The sequence below is a fragment of the Mus caroli genome, unplaced genomic scaffold (assembly GCF_978045245.1).
Source record: "Mus caroli unplaced genomic scaffold, Mus_caroli_1 scaffold_13, whole genome shotgun sequence".
NCBI classification, from domain to species: Eukaryota; Metazoa; Chordata; class Mammalia; order Rodentia; family Muridae; genus Mus; species Mus caroli.
In genome coordinates, this window is record NW_028227268.1 from 2,668,978 (window position 1) to 2,689,715 (window position 20,738).

The following is a 20,738-nucleotide window of genomic DNA, read 5'->3' on the forward strand; positions in this document are numbered from 1 at the left end:
GCACGTGACCGTGGGGAGGGGACGAGCCGGAACCGCTTACCCTGACCGGCGCCGCCATGCACTGCCCGGGACTGGCCTGCTGCACAGTGCTGTTGGTCCTGGGACTCTGCGGCGCGCACTCGCGCAACGTGCTACTGATAGTTGGTGAGTGCCGCCGTCCCTGGCACGGCCACCTGCTGCTGCCCCCAGAAGCGGCCACTGGGCTCTTCCCTGCCACTGGCCCGTGCTGACCCCCGCGCGCCAATTCCTTGCCGAGCCTCCTGTTGCAGGTCTCTTCCTGGTGACTCTAAATGCGTCTGGCCCTCCCGCTTCTGCCATCCCCAAGCTGGCTCAGCATTCCCACATCTGTAGTCAAAGCTGCCAGGGAGACCCGGTGGACCCCGGCTACTCATGCTCGGCGGCTTGCAGAGCAAGGGAGTTCACAGACCTCTGATAAGGTTCTAGAAAAAAAGAATAGCCTGAGTCCCCGAGTTTTTGCAGGATGCCCTGGTCAGTTCTCTTAGCTCCTGGCCCAAAAGTACAGTACTCCAGTGCCCACGCAAACCATCAAGTTCCTCCTGCATTCATGAGACTTCCTGTTTGGGTGATCAGTGCCTGGCTTGTGACAGCCCAGGCCTTCTGAGGTCTGGCTCTGGGCCAGGCCCTCTCTTCTGATAAACTTTGTGGTGTCTGGGCAGGCCAGTTGGTTAATTGTAACATAAACAGTGCTGTCTTAGCAGCACTACCCCCAGTCTCCCCGAGGATAGTCGCGAAGATCGGCCTAGGGTGTACATCCACCGGATAGAATTGGCGCTGGAATCCTCTGGAGCCAGTTCATGTGGCTCTGGAACTTCGGTCCTGTCTCAGCTTGGACAGCCATCACCACAAAACCTGGCAGGCTCAGGGCTAGAGAGGTGGTAGCTCAGTGGTTAGGAGAAGTGGCTGCTCTTCCAGAGGACACAGGTTCAATACCCAGAACCCACATGGTGGCTCACAGGGATCTGTAACTGTTGTATATGTACATGCAGGGAAAATACCGACAAAGCAGAAAATAGAGTCACACTCACGCATGCATGCATGCACGCCACACTACAGGCCAGGTTTTTAACAAACCAATGTATGTCTAACAATTTCATTATATGGAGAGACTGGGTTCAGAGAGCCGGCTCCTCCCTCTGTTTCTGGGGAGGCCTTCCTGGCTTGTTGATGGCACCTGTCTCATTTCCAAACCTGAGAGAGAAATGCCACCGTCCTGTCCGATTGGCTCCCACCCTCACTTAACTGTTGAAGACTGGATTCAGATAATGACAGCAGGAATTTTAGGACTGAATTCAGTCTGGATGAGGGTCAGAGGCAAGAGCTGAGATCTCTGTGTGCAAGCAGCATGGCTTCCTGGCATGCAACAGAAGACACACGTAACACAACCACTCCTGCCTGTCCTCCCATCTGTCCTCCTGGCTGTCCTCTTGCCTGTTCTCCCATCTGTCCTCCATCCTGTCCTTCTGCCTGTCTTCCTCCCTGTCCTTCTGTCTGTCTACCTCCCTGTCCTCCCATCTATTCTCTTGCCTGTCCTACTGCCTGTCCTCCCACCTATCCTCCTGTCTGTCCTTCTGCCTGTACTCCTGCCTGTCTTCCTCCCAGTCCTCCTGTCTGTCCTCTTGTCTGTCCTCCCGCCTGTCCTCTGTCCTGTCCTCCTGCCTATCTTCCTCCCTGTCCCTCTGTCTGTCCTCCCACCTGTCCTCCTGCCTGTCTTCCTTCCTGAACTCCTGGCTGTCCTCTTGCCTGTTCTCCCATGTGTCCTCTGTCCAGTCCTCCTATCTGTCTTCCTCCCTGTCCTCCCACCTCTCCTCCCACCTGTCCTCCTGCCGTCTTCCTCCTTGTCGTTCTGTCTGTCTTCCTCCCTGTCCTGCCATCTGTCCTCCTGCTTGTCCTCCCACCAGTCCTCCCACTGGCTCAGCTGTCATTGGTTCTTGCCGGAGTGGTCCAGCGGGGTGGAGGATGGTGGCTGGACTGGAGGCTGGGTATCCACCTTTGTTCAGGGACTGCATTGCCTCTGAGGCAGGTGGGTGACATGTTGCTCCTGGGTTCCCACTGGGTAGTTCTGGGGAACTCCTGCAGGGCTGTGGGTGCTGCATGCCACCTCTCATACTTCTGGTGCCTCCTGACGGGTCACAGGTCAGAATCAGACAGTCTGCATGGCTGTCTCTGAAAGATGCAGAGGTGTGGTGTACACACACACACACACACACACACACACCCCTCAGCTGTGTCCTGGGCGTGTCTCTCCTGGCTGGCTGTCACTTGTGAGGTAGGGTCTTCAGAGTCCCAGTAGTCTGCAGGGATTACATGCAGCCATCACCTACTAACACGCCTGCATGGATGCCAGTCTGTTGGGGTGTGAGCTCCTCATGCTAGCCTACCTGTTAACATTCCCACCTGAGTTTCCTGTGCTCCCTGCAAACCATGGTGTCTTCTTCCCCTGCTAACGCATCACCCAGGGATCTTGCCTACCTGTGTTCCCTGCTTGCTCACAAACTCCTATATCGTTGTTCCTGGCATCACACCCCCTCAGGCTTTCCTTCTTCTGGGAGTGTCTAGTCCAACTCCTGAGCATCACAGGGACCAGCCTTTGCAGCAGTACCCTGGGTACCCCCCAGCCCCCACTGTCCCTCCTGACCCCAGCCAACACGCCCTCTGCTCTGTCTTCCTCAGCGGATGACGGAGGCTTTGAGAGTGGTGTATACAACAACACTGCCATCGCCACCCCTCACCTGGATGCCCTGTCCCGCCATAGCCTTATCTTCCGTAACGCCTTCACGTCTGTCAGCAGCTGTTCCCCGAGCCGTGCCAGCCTCCTCACCGGCCTGCCCCAGGTGAGGGTGGCTAGTGGGATGGGGGGACTGGGCAGGGCGGGGAGTGGATAGGTGGTGACTCTAGGGTCCTCTCTCCTGGGGGGTGCTACCTGGTTTCCCTTGCATCCTTAGGGGCAGGTACTCCCCAGAGGTCTCAGGTGCAGCCAGGGCTCTGCCTCCACACTCCTCAGTTCAGCTGGCTCAGTGCCTTAGTGTCCTCCTCATCTGAGATGTGGGCACAGTGAGGTGTCACTTGAAGGTCATTGTGGGCGTTGGTCAAGCACGGCTTTGCGGGGAGAAAGTGCTCAGCACAGACAGAGCCTGCACACCTCCTGCCCAGCCCTGAGCTCAGAACCTCTGTGGGGTCAGGCACTTCCTTTTTCTGTTGTTATGGTAAAAGTACATAAAACATAAAACTTGCCATCTTAACAGTTTTCCAGTGCAGTCAGTGGTGTGAGATACGCTCACATGACTGCAAGCCATTCCTCCATCCACCTCTAGACACTGAGATTAGCATCTCTGTGGCCCATGTCAGAATTTACTAAATCTTTTTCATGATCTCTGATATAAATGCCTTTAATCCCAGCACTTGGAAGGCAGAGCCAGGTGGATCTCTGAGTTTACAACCAGCCTGGATTACAGAGTTCCATGACAGCCAGGGCTACATACAGAGACCCTGTATCAATGTTTTATGTTTTAAAGTTTTTTTTTAAAAGATTTATTGATTATTATACATAAGTACACTGTAGCTGGCTTCTGACACAAGAAGAGAGCATCAGATCTCATTACGGGTGGTTGTGAGCCACCATGTGGTTGCTGGGATTTGAACTCAGGCCCTTCAAAAGAGCAGTCAGTGTTCTTACCTGCTGAGTCATCTCGCCAGCCCTGTTTTAAAGTTTAAAATTATATTTTAATTTTTTTGTTTGTTTGTTTTTGTTTTTTCGAGACAGGGTTTCTCTGTGTAGCTCTGGCTGTCCTGGAACTCACTCTGTAGACCAGGCTGGCCTCGAACTCAGAAATCTGCCTGCCTTTGACTCCCGAGTGCTGGGATTAAAGGCATGTGCTACCACCGCCCGGCTTTACATTTTAAAATGGACGTTGTTTGAGCGGGTGAGGTGGAACACACCATACACATCACAGTGAGTCTCTGGAGGTCAGAGACAGCTTGTGGGAACCAGTCCTCTCCTCACACCACGTGGGTCTCAGGGATGGGACTCAGGTCTCCCTTGCGCTAGCGCTTTTCCAGGTGCGCTGTCTTGCACAGCCCCCAACCCTTTTACAGAGACAGGGCCTAGGACCAGGCTTGCCTCCAGCTCACTGTGCAGCTGGGGCACATCCTCCCTGGTTCCTTTCCTCCTCCGGCTGGTGTCCCCTGTCACAGGAGGGAGACCAGGGTGGAGTTCCCCTGGGCCAGCATCCACAGGGGTCCCGGGATGAGCTGTGGGGTGTCGGAGCGTGGCCTCACAGATGAGCATCTTCGTCTACAGCATCAGAATGGCATGTATGGGCTGCACCAGGATGTGCATCACTTTAACTCTTTCGACAAGGTACAGAGCCTTCCGCTGCTGCTCAGCCAGGCCGGAGTGCACACAGGTGAGGTGTGGGCAGGGTGGCACAGGCGTGCGGTCCCTCTCTGATCCCTCCCACCCAAAGCTGGAGGTCTGAGTCACTCTCAACCTGTGTGAGCTGTTGCTCAGCCAGGCCAGCGTGCACACAGGAGAGGTGTGGGCCTGAGAACAGGATGCAGGTGCAAGGCCACTTTGTGATCCTTCCTAGCCTCTTAGAGAGTCCAGGGCTCTGAGTGTGTGGGGATCCAGGGCTCTGAGTCACCCTCAGCTCATGAGGTCCTCCCTGAGCACTCGTCCTAAGAGTCAGGCCAAAGCCTCCAAACTATCCATGCACAGCAGCCACACTTGGGCAGGATAAGGGGACAGAGTGGACTCTGGACGGACAGACAGACAGACCTCTTGTCCGCCCTCAGGCATCATTGGGAAGAAGCACGTGGGTCCGGAGACGGTGTATCCCTTTGACTTTGCATTCACAGAGGAGAATAGCTCTGTGATGCAGGTGGGACGGAACATCACTAGAATTAAGGAACTGGTCCAGAAATTTCTGCAGACTCGGGATGACAGGTAAGGAGGGCTCCGTCCTGTTAGCCCTCTGGGGTAGCCAGACCCTCAATAGTAGACTTAGGCTGTCATCCCAGGGTCCACAGTTGACTGTGGCAGGGGCAGAGGAAAACATTCTCCATATCCAGAAGAAGAGGGGGAAGGGGAAACTGAGGCAGTGAGTGAGACAGAGTGCCAGTGGGCATGCGCCATGCCAAAGTATGTCTATCTAAGAATTGGGTCTCCAGTGGTCGAGACAGTGGCCTGGTCTTGACTGACCCCCTCCCCTACACTCAGGCCCTTCTTCCTCTACGTGGCTTTCCATGACCCGCACCGCTGTGGGCACTCTCAGCCCCAGTATGGAACCTTCTGTGAGAAGTTTGGCAACGGGGAGAGTGGAATGGGGTACATCCCAGACTGGACACCCCAGATCTACGACCCTCAGGATGTGATGGTAGGAGGGACCCTTGCAATGTTCCCAAAGCATGCAACCTGACCTCCTCTAAACCCCGGGCCCTGCCCTCCTGACAGCTTGCAGCCCCTGCCTCCAGTGTGTATGAGGAGACTTGACTTAGGGGGCTTCAGGTTCGTGGGGGGGGGGGCTGCAGAGAGAGCCCTGGACCCTGGAGATGAAATGCTGAGTGTGCAGAGAGTAAAGCTGTTTTGACTAGTCCATTCATGGGCGTGCGCGCGCGCACTGTGCTGCCTCCTATCCAGTCAGAAGTCACCCATGCAACCCCGTCTCCCTATTCCCCGCCCCCATCCTGGCTCTGAGATGCTCTGCTCTGATTTCATCCTCAGGTGCCCTACTTTGTCCCGGACACACCAGCAGCCCGAGCAGACCTAGCTGCTCAGTACACCACCATCGGGCGGATGGACCAAGGTGAGTCCCAGTGACTGAGGCTGTCCCTCTCATCCTAGGCCAGGGACCTTTAGCTGGACTTCACATTAGTGGAGTCCTGGAATCAGCATAGTGTTAGCCAGGGTTAGTGTTGGATGGGTGAGGCTTAGTGTCTGGGGCTGGGGCCTCAGTATCCCTTCATGTTACTGCTTAGCTATGTCTAGACCCTTTTGTGTGTAGCTCTGTTTTGGGGGGTTTTGGTCTTTTTTAATTTTTAAACTTATTATTAGCTGGGCGTGGTGGCGCACGCCTTTAATCCCAGCACTCGGGAGGCAGAGGCAGGCGGATTTCTGAGTTCGAGGCCAGCCTGGTCTACAAAGTGAGTGCCAGGACAGCCAGGGCTACACAGAGAAACCCTGTCTCGAAAAACCAAAAAAAAAAATATATATATATATATTATTATTATAATTTTTATTTATCTGGATATACTGTAGCTATCTTTAGACACACTAGAAGAGGGCATCGGATCCCATTACAGATGGATCCATGTGGTTGTTTGGATTTGAACTCAGGACCTCTGAAAGAGCAGTCAGTGCTCCTAACTGCTGAGCCATCTCTCCAGCCTTTTTTTTTTTTTTTTTTTATGACAGGGTTTCTCTGTGTAGTCCTGGCTGTCCTGGAACTCACTCTGTAGACCAGGCTGTCCTCCAACTCACAGAGACCTGCCTGCCTCTGTCTCCCAAATGTTGTTTCTTCTCCTTCTTCATATTTAATTTGTGTGGGTGCTTTGCCTACATGTATGTGAGTGCATCACATGCACACAGTGCCCACAGAGGCCAGAAAGGACAACAGATCACCTGGAATGACATCATAGATGGTTGTGAGCCACCTTGTGGGCGCTGAGAATCAAACCTGCGTCTTCTGGAAGGGCAGCCAGTGCTCTTCACCACGAGCCATCTCTTCCGTTCCAGCTTTCATTTTCATTAATTAAATTTTTTCTTTGTTTTTCATGTGTGTGCGTGCGTGTGTTTGCATGTTTTCACACATGTATGGGTGTACAAATGTGTGTGCATACTTTCACATGTGTATGGGTGTACACATGTGTGTGCATACTTTCACATGTGTATGGGTGTACACATGTGTGTGCATACTTTCACATGTGTATGGGTGTACACATGTGTGTGCATACTTTCACATGTGTATGGGTGTACACATGTGTGTGCATACTTTCATATGTGTATGGGTGTACAAATGTGTGTGCATACTTTCACATGTGTATGGGTGTACAAATGTGTGTGCACACTTTCACATGTGTATGGGTGTACAAATGTGTGTGCATACTTTCACATGTGTGTGTTCATGTGGGGGCCAGAGGTTGATGTTGGAAAACTCTTTTTTAGCTCCTTTACTGAGACTGAGTCTGTCAGTCAAACCCAGAGCTTGCTGATGTTGCTGTCTTGGGAGCCAGCTTCCTCTGGGAACCCCATTTTTGCCTTCCATGGCTGGAATTCCAGGCAAGCTCTCTCACCCTGGCAATTATGTGGGTGTCTGGGATCCAGACTCTGTGATCCTGACTCTTGCATGGCAAGCAGTTTAGCTGCTGCTCTGCCTGGTGCCACCTTTTCTAAAGTAAAACTTATTTTGACTTTTTGAGACAGGGTCTTGTTATAGACCAGGTTAGCCTGGAACTCTCTTGATAGCCCAGGCTATCCTCCAATGCCAGAAGATCTCTAACAGTGGTGCCCTATCTTAGGCTCTTACCCAAGCTGTCTCTTTGCTCCATAGACACTAGATTCTAAAACAGAAGCCATCTTGGGGCAGTACCAGCTGCCTCATATGGCATCAGTTTTAAGGGATGAGAGGTCCCTGGAAGCCATGTGACCTGCTCAAGTACAGGTTTGTGGTTTGGGCTAGAGGCTGGGCTTGCAGGAAAGACTGAAGGGGTGTGTGAGGGCCAGGATGTAATAGAGCCCAGGGGTAAGTGGACACATATGCCTCTAAGCCTTCTCCCTCCTCTCCATCCTCAGGGGTAGGTCTGGTGCTCCAGGAGCTGCAAGGTGCCGGTGTGCTGAACGACACCCTCATCATCTTCACATCTGACAATGGTATCCCCTTCCCCAGCGGCAGGACCAACCTGTACTGGCCTGGTACAGCTGAGCCTTTGCTGGTATCATCCCCAGAGCACCCACAGCGCTGGGGCCAGGTCAGCGATGCTTACGTAAGCCTTCTAGGTCAGTCAGTCTGTCTGTCTGTCTGTCTGTCTGTCTCGTGGGAGGGGAGAAGTGAAGTTCAATGGGACAGCCATGGGTTAGGTGCAGGAGTGCTCCAGAACCTAGGTAGTGCTCCTTCACCTAGGTAGGGACAAGATGGCCCCCTCTATTACATGGTGAGAATCAGAGTCACATGGAGGTTTGTTCTTGTCATGTCATGACCCCCAGAGTGTCTGGTGGGGTCCCAGGCGGTACCGATGGGCTGTGGGTTGCCCACTTGAGAACCATTTCCCCTTTTCTCAGGGTCCGGAGCCTCTCATGACTCAGCTCTGAGAGCCTGGTTATCTGGCCCCATACCACAGATGAGCAAGCATACATGCAGGTGTGAGAAACAGACAAAGGGCCTGAGGAACAGAGGGGCTGAGAAACAGAGGGGCTGAGTTTGTGCCCAGCCCACCTGCTTGGAAAGAGCCCCTGTGTTCTTCTCAGTGGCTACCAGATAGGCTCCCTCCAGCTCAGAACTCGCTTCTCCATTGTGGCCCTAACCCATGAGTGAGGGAACCTTGTGACCAACCCAGACTGAGTGGATGAGCCCTCCCTACCCAGGCTTCCTCTAGTCCATAGGACTTTAGAAGGTTCTTGGATATCAGCAAGCCAGGGCCTCTGGTTATACTGTTATCAGCCTCACGGGCCAGAGGTGATCCGATCCTACCAGTGCCCATGGGATTTCCAGAGAGACTCAGATCCAGCCCTTACAATGGACTCCATGTCCCCCAGGAACCCCTGCTAAGAGCCTGTTCCTTTCCAGACCTCACCCCTACCATCCTGGACTGGTTCTCCATTCCGTACCCCAGCTACGCCATCTTTGGCTCAAAGACAATCCAGCTCACAGGCCGATCCCTCCTGCCGGCGCTGGAGGCAGAGCCGCTTTGGGCCACTGTCTTCAGCAGCCAGAGCCACCACGAGGTCACCATGTCCTACCCCATGCGCTCCGTGTACCACCAGAACTTCCGCCTCATTCACAACCTCAGCTTCAAGATGCCATTTCCCATCGACCAAGATTTCTATGTCTCGCCGACCTTCCAGGACCTCCTGAACCGAACCACCACAGGCCGGCCCACGGGCTGGTACAAGGACCTCCACCGTTACTACTACCGGGAACGCTGGGAACTCTATGACGTCAGCCGGGACCCACGAGAGACACGGAACCTGGCCGCTGACCCAGACTTGGCTCAAGTGCTGGAGATGCTGAAAGCTCAGCTTGTCAAGTGGCAGTGGGAGACGCATGACCCCTGGGTGTGCGCCCCAGATGGGGTCCTGGAGGAAAAGCTCACACCCCAGTGCCGACCGCTTCACAATGAGCTCTGACCATCCCTGGGGCACCTGCCAGCCCACCTAGACTTGGAGGGAGGGAGCAATGGAGGCAGTGCCAGCAGCTGCACCCTCTACACACCCAATTGAGGAGGCTCCTCTACCATATGGGATGTCGCTCTGCCTCCTGTAGAGGACACTCAAGCATGCACTCCCTAGTTGCTGCCATACCAAGGACACCGTTGTCCTCATGTCTGCCTGTCCTGGCTCAGGAGACTCTAGGGGGAGCTCGGGCATGGCAGAACCCCAAGTTTTGATAGGTGAGTTTGGAGATCTGCAGATGGAGGAGCAGGGTCTGGGGCTCGAAGCCCTCTGGTTTCGGGAACCTGTGGATGTTTTCAAGCCCTTCACCCCAAGAGAAGCTCAGGTTTCTGGGTGCCACATGGGCAGTAGGCAGACCGCACTGACTACTTCAGCCAACCTTGGCCTGGAGAGAGCATTCAGTAGGCCTTGAGCTTGCTTCCGCCTCCATGCTACCCCCATGAGGTACATGCTTAGCCAGGGTTCATGCTGTTCTCAGAGGAGTGAGTTTGATCCTGTGGTCTATCTGGGCTCTGCTGTCCTTTCTGAGGGTGACTGAGGAAGACAGGGTGGGACAGTGTGCGCGCTCTCTCTCTCCCCCCTCTCTCTCTCCTTTCATTCTCTCTGAGTGACACCAAGCAAACCACGTGGCTCCAGCTTTTCCCTTCCTTCACTTGCCAAGGGACAGAAGCACTGCTTAGAAATCTAGAAAGAGAGGGGCTGTCCCTTCTGCCCCTCTGTCAACTCCATCTCGGAAGACAGTGAGAGTCATGGGCCCTAGTGTTGGAAAACCCTTTTTACAACCGTATAATCACTCACAGAACTTCATAGTAGCACACTGAATCTTAGGCACCAAGACACAAACACCGTGTCAAAATGACTCAGTTTATGGCTAGGTGGGGGCTTCACCCAAGTGTGGCGCAATGCACCCTGGGAAGGACTGGGGGTAATGTCAGTTTTGAGAGAGAGTTCTTTGCTCACGAAGGGTCAGTTGCCTCTGGGATATGCACCAAAGCAACCTGGGGTTTGGGGTTAGGCACAGAGGCAGTGAGTCAAAGAGCCACTCAAGTCTGTGCGCTATGGCACCTTCATTTGCAGATGTCTGTGGCAGCACTTGGCTGTTAGCAGCTGAGTCAGCTGTGTCCACGGTGTTCCAGAGTCAGGCCCCCTGGGCAGGAAGGACTGCTCCAGCGAGCTTGCAAGGTTCCTTTGACATCGGAACCGTAAAAGGAAGGGCCAGAACCCACAAAGCTATTCCTGTTGTCACAGGAGGCTGGGGCACTGGCTCTGAGCGGGTCTCAGGGAGCACCCCCACACGGCAGAATATTCTCTGGTCCTCCAGGTCTGTCAGCCCAGGCCATGCTGTGTGAAGGTGGCTTCGTCATTTACACTTTGATTTCTGTGAGCACCTGAGGTCAGACCCCGACCAGAGAAGGAAGTGGGGTTGTTTGCTGACAGCATTAACAGACACAGAGGTCCCCACAGTCCCAAGCCAGGTCTGGGCTTCAGCAGGGGCTCTCTGTCCACACCACCTTCTTCTGCTCATCTGCAATGGCCAGGCGCACACAGCTGAGCAGGCTGTCCAGGTCACTCCAGCTGTCAGGGGCCAGGCTGCTGTACAGACACGGCACTCTGTCCAGCTCCCCCTCCTCCTGCCGGGCCACCTCCAGGAACTGCTCCTCCGAGCTGCCAAGCCGATGCAGGCCCTTCCTACAAAGCAGAGATAGATGTTCAGTTCGAAGACAGCAAGGTAGCCAGGAAAGCACACAGTTGGCTTTATTACAGCACACTGTCGTCATCCAGGCCAGAGTCTGCAGAAGACTCAGCATGCTCCCTTGGGCGCGAGCATGGGAGTCCTATCCAGGGAAGTCATGAAGGAAGGACGGACTTGGCTGCAAGCAGCATTCACGGATGGAGTGTGCCAAAGAAAAAATACTTCCCAGAAGATACAGGCAGTGGGATGTTTGTCCCAGCCAGACACCAAGTGATGGGGTGAGATGAGGCTTCATAAGCCCCAGGCACCGTGCAGCTTTGGTGTAACTAGGTCCACTCTGGGGGGAGAGCAAGCTGGACCTCTGGCCTGAGGTTACAAGGACACAACTGGGGCCAGAACTTAGAGAGCTCCAGTGTGCGCTAGAGGCACATGACAAGCTTTTCCAGAGCACAGGCACCTGTTTGGACCCTGCTACCCACTCCCTGCCCAGCCCTCCCTCCCCTGGCAGCTACCTGAGTTTCTTTGCCGTCTTCTCATTGACAGAGACATGGATAATAATGGGGAATATGTCCATCCCGTGTAGGACTCGGACGCTGTCCAGCCGCACATCCAGCAGGGCGTGGGTGCTCTTTGGGAGGGCATAGAGAAGCAAGTTAAGCCCCGGGCCTCGGGTCTGGGAGGGACTGAGAGGAAGCTGTGCAGCAGAGCACAGGGCTGTGTGGAAGACACCCGAACAGAGGCAGTGTGGCATGTGCCAGGGCGCCTGCCGCATATCTTCAAGGGTGAAACCCATTTGATTTGTCCCTGGAGAAATCTGGATTTGCAAGCTTTTGGCGTTGAGATAGATTTTGCATGGAGTACAAACCTTAAGAATCAGACAGTGCCAGCTGTTGCCCTCCGTTGTGCGTGTGTGCCCGTGTGCACGCACATGTGCCTGTGCGTGTGTGTGTGTTTTCCTTCCTACTCCTCCTTATGGAAGTGTGAAACTTGATGGTTTACTGAGAGCTGAAAAATCTGAGAGTCTTAATGTCTTCATTTATTTTATTTATTAACATCAATCAAATATCCCAAGTTAAGAAAACTGAGGCTAGCATCACGTGGATCCCAAACAAGGGGAACAAGCTTGGGTCTTTCTGTGTCCCTCCTACAGAGCATGAAGCTGGGTATCTAGAGCCCTACAAGTGACTCCCCAAGCCTGGGCAGGAGCTGCCACCCCAGAGTAGCCTCGAGACCCTCCCCTTACCATATTCATGAGGGACTCCACAGCATGCCGGGTGATCCACGGGTGGTCACCTGTTGACTCTCCCTCCTGGATGATGTCCCCTCTCTGACTCCAGGTGGCATACTCCTCCCGGCTCAAGTACTCTGATGGTAACATTAGATGAGGTGGTCACACATCGGGATCCTGAGTGAGCCCTGCTGAGCCCCCCAACACTGGGGGTCTCCCACCACATCCAGGAGAAACCTCCCACCGTGGTTACAGGAAACCTCACCACCTCTCACCACAAGTGCACTGGTACACCCACTTTGAGCCTCTAGACCCTCCCCTTACCATATGATAACCTCCTCTTATCATACCACTGAGCCATGGGCATGGCATGTGTAGACTCTGGGCAGTGTTTCAATTGTGTGTATCTATCAGAGGTCCTGTCAAACATCCTACAGTGCTCAGGACAGCTACACAATAGAGAATGTCAGCCACAGGTGTCCTGGTGCTGAGGTTGAGAGCAATTCTGGAGCCTTCCTGAGCAGGCTCACATGGTCCCAGCTTGGTCAGAAGGGCCCTGTCTTCCTCCTAGTCTCTGTCTGTCAAGGCACCCCAGCTGTACACCTCTCAGAGTCCCCTCCCCCCCATCACTGCAGCATTGATCGGCCCCCAAGTTCCAGTGAGCACATCTCCAACCCTGGTCAGGCTTTCTGTCTTGCACTCTGCCTTAGAAAGATGTTCAAGGACCAAGCATCAGAGAGCTCTCCCTCCCTGTAAAAACCCAGGCTTCTATAAAATGACATCTGGCCTCCACTCTCCTGGGCCACCACACAGTGGCTTGAGCCCAGTGTTCTGTGAGCCCTTTTTCTTTGTCTATGCCCACTGGCCAGCTGGACTACCTGGCCACCTCTAGCTACCATCCATCTTCCTACTGCCCCCTGTCAGCTGGCCCTTCATGTCTCAGTGTCTCCCTCCCTCTTTGGGTAAGTGCAGAGCCTGCAATCTATATAGCTTTGTCTCCCTGGTTTGCCCGACTGAACCCAGGCGGCTGATTCTAGAGGAACTCATGGGCTCCCAGAACTCAGTGTCTTCCACTTTCCCATGAATGCTAGCCAGGGAAGGTGCTCGTCGGAGGAGCCTCGTGGATGGGGCCTGTTTCCCTCTCTCTTTTGAAAGTCAAGAGACTAGGATGGACTCTTGTCAGCCCACAGGGTAGGTAACCTAGCCCTGTCAGTCTTTTCTGAGTCCATGGGCCTGTAGATTAGAAAACACTTTCATGAAGCCTCCATATTGGATCTCTTGAGTTCAAGGCCAGCCTGGTCTACAGGAGTGAGTTCTAGGACAGCCAGGGCCATACAGAGAAATGTTGTCTCAATAAACAAATAAACAAACAAATAAATAAATAAATAAATAAATAAATAAAATGAAGCTGCTTCGTGGCTGATAGAAAATTGACAGAATCCTCAAGCCACGCTACCCTGTAAGTACATCTGTTTTCAATGTGCCTGTGTTGGAGGGAGGGGTAATGTCCCATCTCTCTCATGCCCGTTAGAACCCAGAATGAACTTTCTTTGGAAGTAGGGTCTTTATGTGAAACAATACTGGGTTATGATGGCCCCTAAGAAGGTTATGTATAGACAAAGACACACAGACGGAACAGGTCAGTAATGACCAAAGCCAAGATGGGACTGGAGACTTCCTGTATGCCTAAAGTTCAGGAAGAGTGAGGAAGGATCCACACCTGCAGCCCCCAGATAGCAGGACTCTGGTGAGGCCCTGAGGTCAGACATCCTGGGAACCATGAGACAGTTGTCACCATTCAGTGTCCCATCTGTGGCCCTTGGATATAGTATCTCTGAATTTATGGTCCCCTGCTCTGGCCGCTTGACTGAGGAGCACGTACCTGCTGAACACTGCTTAAAACCTTGGAGGAGACACAGCTTTTTACCCAGGATCCTTCCAACTACTCTGGGCACAAACAGCACAGGCCGGGGCCGGACAGGCCTGTGGGGGTGCACCAGGGTGTACGGTGCCAGGGTGAAGCAGCTCTCTGACCAGAAGCACACGCTAGGAACACCTGCAGAGGACAGAGGTTGTGACCATTTCCCACCTGTGTCCCTGCCTCCTCTCTCCCAGGAGACACTGATTGTGGGGGGCATTCTCAGTTTCAGTGCTGCTAACTGTGCATGCTGGCACAGCTGCTACAGAGCCCACAGCTCTTCAGAATGAGCCTCTGAGGATAGGAGGAGCTTGGTTCCTCCTGAAGGGTGTGAGGGTCCTGCCCTTCACCCCAATCCTCCCTCTCCTCATCCATGCCATTCATCCCTGCCCCTCAGGCCACAGCGTCCTCAGCCTCCTCCTTCCTGGACCCTGGGTTATTTAGGTAGCTCCTGTTTTCAATATCAACCTTATTTTTGAAAAGGTTTATTTTTATTTTTATATGTTTTGGTGGTGGTGGTGGTGGTGGTGGTGGTGGTGGTGTGTGTGTGTGTATACCATTGCTTGCAGAGGCTAAAAGACAGCTACAAGTGGTTGTAAGCTGTCTAATTTGGGTGTTGTAACCAAACCTGGGCCCTCTCCAAGGGCAGTAAATGTTCTTAACAGCAGAGCCATCTCCTAGGTCCCAGTACCCAGCTTAGATTAAGCATCCAAACTGTCTTAAAGAAAACGAACTATTATTCTACTACCAGACTCACTTCTGATCAACTTCATTCTGTAGTTTTTACCCGTGGGGCCTACACCAGTCAGACCTCTAACATGACCACGTGCATACACTGGTCACCTAGTGACCTTCCCCACAGAACACTGGGCAATTGGTAGGTTTTACTGTTCCTGCACACACTGTGGGCTAGTGGCTTTTGTATAGTTTCACTGGGTCGGGCCTCAGAGTGGGGCATGGCCATTTAGAAGACATCAAACGTGTTGCTCAGTTGCCGTTCAGAAGGTGGGGAGTTATTTATTATGATCCGTAAAAAACAGCCTGGGGTGGGGGGATGTTGGAGAGATGGTTTAGCTGTTAAGAGCACTGGCTGCTCTTCCTCAGAAAGAGTTCAATCCCAATTACCCACATAGTGACTCACAACCACCTGAAACTCAATCACAATGGATCTGATGCCCTCTCCTGGCCTCCGGGGACACTGCATGTGCATAGTACACGTAAGTATGTTCATACATACATACATACATACATACATACATGCAGGTAAAACATCTAAACAAACAGACAACAGCCCTGGCCCGAGTGAGAGGCACCACCTTGATGGTACTGCCTAGAAGTGACCCCCGATGCCCACATGGTCCCTATGCCAACCGGCCAGGCCTCACCTTCCTCCTTGCCAGAATCCCACTGGCTTTGGTCAAAGGATGAAGTCAGAGGACTGACAGTGGCTTTGTCCACACTGACAATTCGTACTAACTTCTGTGGTCCTCCGGGAGGCTGTCACAGGAGGGACAGGGGGACAGGAAAGAGAGCAGGCTCAGCCATCAGTACTGGGTTTGGGGCCTGACACCCCCTCCCTACTTCAGCACCCTGCCACATAAGCAAATCCAGAACAACCTCTGAACAATCAGGCTGTGCCATGAGCAACCGGGCTTCCCAGGCCCCACACCAGGGGTGAGAGGCAGGGGAGGGGCCTCAGGCAGCAGGGCTCTGCAGGAAGGGGTAGGGTGCAATAGGCAGAGAGAAGAGCAGGCCCTCTCCCGACTTAGCATTGCCGTGCTCCAGGCAGGGATATCCTAGCACCTTGCTCAGGGACAGATGGGTGCTCAAAGTGAAAGGTGCTCTGTGTCCCAAGAGAACAAGGTGCCCGACCTCAGAGGAAACAAGAAGAGGGGGGGTGGGTTGGTGACAGGAGACTGGGAAAGTGAGGAAGAGCAGGAGGAGCTCTGAGACCGGGCCTGGTGTGTTCACACGGCCCATTCCAAGGGCCTGCAGGCCCACAGGGCTTGGTGGGGAACACAGGGTCCAGATAGTGCCCTGCTCAGCTCAATGGTCCACACTCCCCACACAGGACTCCACAGTACCCCGCTCCCTTCCAGCCCACCCCAGGGGGACCATACCCTTCTGCCAGAGCCTCACCTTGCGGGGGACTGTGCACCGTTGAGTCATGTCCTGGATGAGGGCCAGAAGCTGCTGCTGAGCCCTGAGCAAACGGAGGAAGAGAGGCTCTGACAGCCTGACTGAGCCTCCTCAAGGACAAGTGTGACCCAGGCAGGGAGCAGGAGTGTCCCACCCTGGGCGCATAGACTCAGGCCTTGAAACTATCTCCTAGGCCTCAGGCCAGGCCAGGACATGCTAACTTAATTGTCCTACACTGGTCCCAGTGGACCTAATGCCAGGGCACATAACAGAGAGGCACCTACCACCAGCAGACCCATGCACTCAAGTAAACCTTTCCTTCACTCTTTATCTTGGGCAGACACTCTGCTATAGTGCAGGGAAGATTCTGGAAGGTGGAGGAACCTCAACATGCAGCTGAGACAGGCAGATGTTGTCCTTGGGACATCTGTGGGGTTGTGCAGAGACAGCAGCAGCTACTCACTGTGAATAGTTGGGGATGGTGCCAGGCTCCATGTCTTTCATGGTGTAGGGGTTCACATGGTAGGCATGCCAGCAGCTGCGGCCTTGGAACATGGTGTCAGTGACATGCAGGATGTCATTGCAGTGAGTTTGCAGCTCTCCGTCCCCTCCCCTCTGCATGGCCAGGTTGACACGGATGTAGAAGGAATCCCCAGATGTTACCACTTTGGCATCTAGGTCCTGGATGAGGTTCTTATAACCTGATAAAAGAAGATGTAAGTGGTCGGGCAGTGGTGGCGCACACCTTTAATCCCAGCACTCGGGAGGCAGAGGCAGGCGGATTTCTGAGTTTGAGGCCAGCCTGTTCTACAGAGTGAGTTCCAGGACAGCCAGGGTTATACAGAGAAACCCTGTCTTGAAAAAGCCCCCCAAAAGAAGAAGATGTCAGTGGTTGATGATCCCTGACCTCTGACCTTACACAAGGAAGGTTCTAGAATGTAGAGATGGGAGAGGGAAAAGTCATGGAAGGCACCCAGTAGGATGGAGGGAAGTTTCTAGTTCATTAGAGTCTGGGGAATTTAGGGAGACCCTGGCTGAACTGCCTTGGCTCCTGGTAGGTACAACAGGGTCACAGGAGGGGACTGAGAGCTGAGCAGGTGTGGGGTGGTATCTGTACCTTCAGTGTTGATCTTCACAGACAAGTAGCAGGAGCCATTCACCCTCCTGAGAAGGCCCACAGCCTGCTCCAGCGTTGTATTCTCCAGAGTGGCCCTTAATGATGGCTTGGTAGGTTTATAGTCCACCTGAGGGCAAAGTGTGAAGGTGGGCTTCTCACCAAGACGGGATGGCAGCTGAGGTGGGGTGGGGGTGGGAGCCTTCAAAGGACCCCTCAGTTTTCGGCAGCCACCCACATATCTTCTCTCATGGCCTATCCAAATCCCTTGTCACAAGCTGTGTGCAGTGGAGTGAGAATTCTGGAATTCTGGTTTCTTTAAAAACACAGAAATGTTACAAGAATGTGTTTTCGTTTTAATCCCAGGTATGGGGGTGTGGGGCTGCTTCGACTGTCCGCAGCAGCTGACTAAGATTTGCCTTGTGTTCTAGGAGAAGCATGGGGTTGCCAGCTGCAGATAGTTTCTGCACTTGTGTGATGTTTGGAATTCTGGGAACTTTTTAGAGAGTATATAAAGGCTAAAGCCCTGATATTTGGGTGGGAGAGGGGTTGGTGGCCATTTGGGAGGGTTGGTTGTTAGTAGTTGTGCTCAAAGAAGAAACAAAAGGAAAGAAATTAAATTCAGGGATCGTGATCTCTCTCTCTCTCTCTCTCTCTCTCTCTCTCTCTCTCTCTCTCTCTCTCTCTCTCTCTCTCTCCCTCCTTCCCTCCTTGTTTTTCTCCTATCTAATGTTAAGGTGTGAAGCCAGGGGAATAAAGGGTGGGGAAAAGAAGAGCCCACAAAGTAGCAAAGACCAGCTACAACATAGGGACAGTGTTGTTACAGCATCAAGTTGCTCATATGTGCATTCTATACATTCCTGGCCTAAAGAGAAGAACCTACAAAGTAGCAAAGACCAGCTACAATGTAGGGACAGTGTTGTTACAGCATCAAGATGCCAACATGTACATTGTACACATTCTGGCCTGAAGAGTCGCCCATCAACCCACACCTGAACTTTCACTGCTGAGGACAGCCTCTCTGTCATAACCACTTTCCTCTGTTAAAAATGGGCTTCAGCACCCAACTGCTCTTCCGAAGGTCCAGAGTTCAAATCCCAGCAACCACATGGTGGCTCACAACCATCTGTAAAGAGATCTGACTCCCACTTCTGGAGTGTCTGAGGACAGCAACAGTGTACTTACATATAATCAATAAATAAATCTTTAAAAAAAAAAATGGGCTTCAGAGCCGGTCGTGGTGGCGCACGCCTTTAATCCCAGCACTCAGGAGGCAGAGGCAGGCGGATTTCTGAGTTCGAGGCCAGCCTAGTCTAGAGAGTGAGTGCCAGGACAGCCAGGGCTACACAGAGAAACCCTGTCTCAAAAAACCAAAAAAAAAAAAAAAAGGGCTTCAGGAGGTTCCAGAACACTCTGGATCATTCTAGATCAGGGTTCTGTATGTTTGGGACATAGTTGTTGAAGGCTGTGTCAAGGTTGTTGAGTGGCGTTACTGATCCTCCCTCTAGGTGCAGAGTGCTCACCCTACCTCCACAGCTGTGAAACCCCACAAGGTGCAGATTCCCTGCTGCCTCCCACATTGCATGGTTAAGTTAAGGAGCCATGTTCTTTTTTTTTTTTTTTTTTTTTTTTTTTTGGTTTTTCGAGACAGGGTTTCTCTGTATAACCCTGGCTGTCCTGGAACTCACTCTGTAGACCAGGCTGGCCTCGAACTCAGAGATCCGCCTGCCTCTGCCTCCCGAGTGCTGGGATTAAAGGCGTGCACCACCACGCTGGGCTTAGGAGCCATGTTCTTATGTATTAGTGTATGTGTGTACTATGATACATGCTAGACTGTCAGTTCAGAGTTGCCTCAGGACTGCCTCTCAAATGTCTTAGGGCATCTCTGCATTGTGATGGCTCCTCCACTGACCAGTCAGTCTTAGGACTGGAATATCACAGAGCTCTCCATGACTGAATGTAGAGAGGAGTAGGGGGTGTCCTTGTAGGTGTGAGGCTCCTTAAGAACGAGTGGCTCTTGCTTCCCTGTGGACACCCTTTCTGAAGGGAATGCCCCTGCCCAGGTGGTCTGCCCCTGCTCCCTTCTCTCATTAGGGCCAACAGGTGAGCCTCAGAAAGGCTTAAATCACTTGTTGCTCTTCCAGAGGACTCAAGTTCTGTTCTCAGCACTTCCATGGCAGCTTACAACTGTCTATGACTCTAGCTCCAGGGAGTCTGTTGCCCAATTCTGGCCTCTGCAGGCACCTTGCACACGTCCTTCTCACATACATACACATAATTAAAAATAAAAGTAGGGACTGGAGAGATGACTTAGTGTTTAATGGCACAAGCTGCTCTTCCAAAGGACTAGGGTTCAGTTCCCAGCATCCACATAATTGTAACTCCAGTTCCAAGACATCCAACGCCCTCTTCAGACTTCCATGGCACACACATGATGTACAGTCATGCCAGCAAAATACCAATACACATAACAAAAAAATTGAATTTAAAAAATCATTTAAAAGGTTTGAAGATTAATGATTCTGCTTCTGGGGCTGGGAGACACTCGGTGGGTAAAGACATTTGCTACACAAGCAACCCTCGGAACCCAGGGGATATGTGGGATGCTGCGCTGTGCATCTGTAATCTGCTTTTACATGGAGGTGTGAGCCGGGAAGGGGGAATGACCCAGAGCTCAGAAACCCACTCACCAGAGAGTGGGTGTGCAAGAGGCAGACATAAAATGGAAGAGCTAGGAGTGGTGGCACACGCCTTTTATTCCAGCACTTGGAGGCAGAGGCAGGTGGATTTCTTTAATTTCAAGGCCAGCCTGGTCTATGGAGTGAGATCCAGGACAGCCAGGGCTATGCAGAGAAACCCTGCCTCAAATAAAATAAAATAAAATAAAATAAACAAACAAAAAGAACAAGAACTATGGGCCGGGCAGTGGTGGTGCACGCCTTTAATCCCAGCACTTGGGAGGCAGAGGCAGGCGGATTTCTGAGCTTGAGGCCAGCCTGGTCTACAGAGTGAGTTCCAGGACAGAGAAACCTGTCTCAAAAAAAACAAAAACAAACAAACAAACAAAAACCAACAAACATAAATGAAACGTCAAACATGCAAAACCTTAAGAAGGTGGAGGAGGAGGGAGAAGAGGAGGGAGAGAAAGAGGAGGGGGGAGAGGAGGAAGGAGAGGAAGAGGGAGTAAAAGAGGAGGAAGAGGAGGGAGAGAGAAAGGAGGAGGGGGAAGAGGAGGAAAGAGAG

At 52.7% G+C, this 20,738-nt stretch overlaps 2 protein-coding genes across 4 annotated transcripts in view; one reads left to right on the forward strand and one right to left on the reverse strand.

The window, feature by feature from the left end:
* Position 1: 1 nt before the first annotated feature.
* Positions 2–12,111, forward strand: Sgsh (N-sulfoglucosamine sulfohydrolase). 3 transcript variants are annotated; one of them, XM_021176390.2, is made up of 8 exons: positions 2–144; positions 2,692–2,852; positions 4,319–4,424; positions 4,813–4,963; positions 5,237–5,393; positions 5,741–5,822; positions 7,808–8,011; positions 8,799–12,111. In XM_021176390.2, the coding sequence occupies exons 1-8, from the start codon at positions 57–59 to the stop codon at positions 9,356–9,358; spliced, it is 1,509 nt and encodes a 502-aa protein (XP_021032049.1). In that variant the 5' UTR covers positions 2–56; the 3' UTR covers positions 9,359–12,111. The 3 variants fall into 3 exon arrangements, with proteins under 3 accessions (XP_021032049.1, XP_085685501.1, XP_029339755.1); XM_085829375.1 differs by having other exon boundaries at positions 7,808–7,998; positions 8,799–9,353; XM_029483895.2 differs by having other exon boundaries at positions 7,808–7,983; positions 8,799–9,353.
* Card14 (caspase recruitment domain family member 14) overlaps positions 10,888–20,738 on the reverse strand; it is a 26,612-nt gene continuing 16,761 nt past the window's right edge. The window contains 9 exon segments of the mRNA XM_085829374.1: positions 10,888–11,092; positions 11,609–11,724; positions 12,340–12,461; positions 14,207–14,380; positions 15,628–15,739; positions 16,046–16,114; positions 16,382–16,445; positions 16,845–17,082; positions 17,499–17,625. Of these exon segments, the coding sequence (XP_085685500.1) occupies positions 10,888–11,092; positions 11,609–11,724; positions 12,340–12,461; positions 14,207–14,380; positions 15,628–15,739; positions 16,046–16,114; positions 16,382–16,445; positions 16,845–17,082; positions 17,499–17,625 (1,227 nt within the window).

Excerpts from the sequence above, each read along its gene's own strand:
- Sgsh (XM_021176390.2), top strand. The coding sequence starts at position 57 with ATGCACTGCCCGGGACTGGCCTGCTGCACAGTGCTGTTGGTCCTGGGA. Across the intron at positions 4,425-4,812 it reads CCAGGCCGGAGTGCACACAG|GCATCATTGGGAAGAAGCAC; the intron begins GTGAGGTGTGGG and ends GTCCGCCCTCAG. Across the intron at positions 4,964-5,236 it reads CTGCAGACTCGGGATGACAG|GCCCTTCTTCCTCTACGTGG; the intron begins GTAAGGAGGGCT and ends CCCTACACTCAG.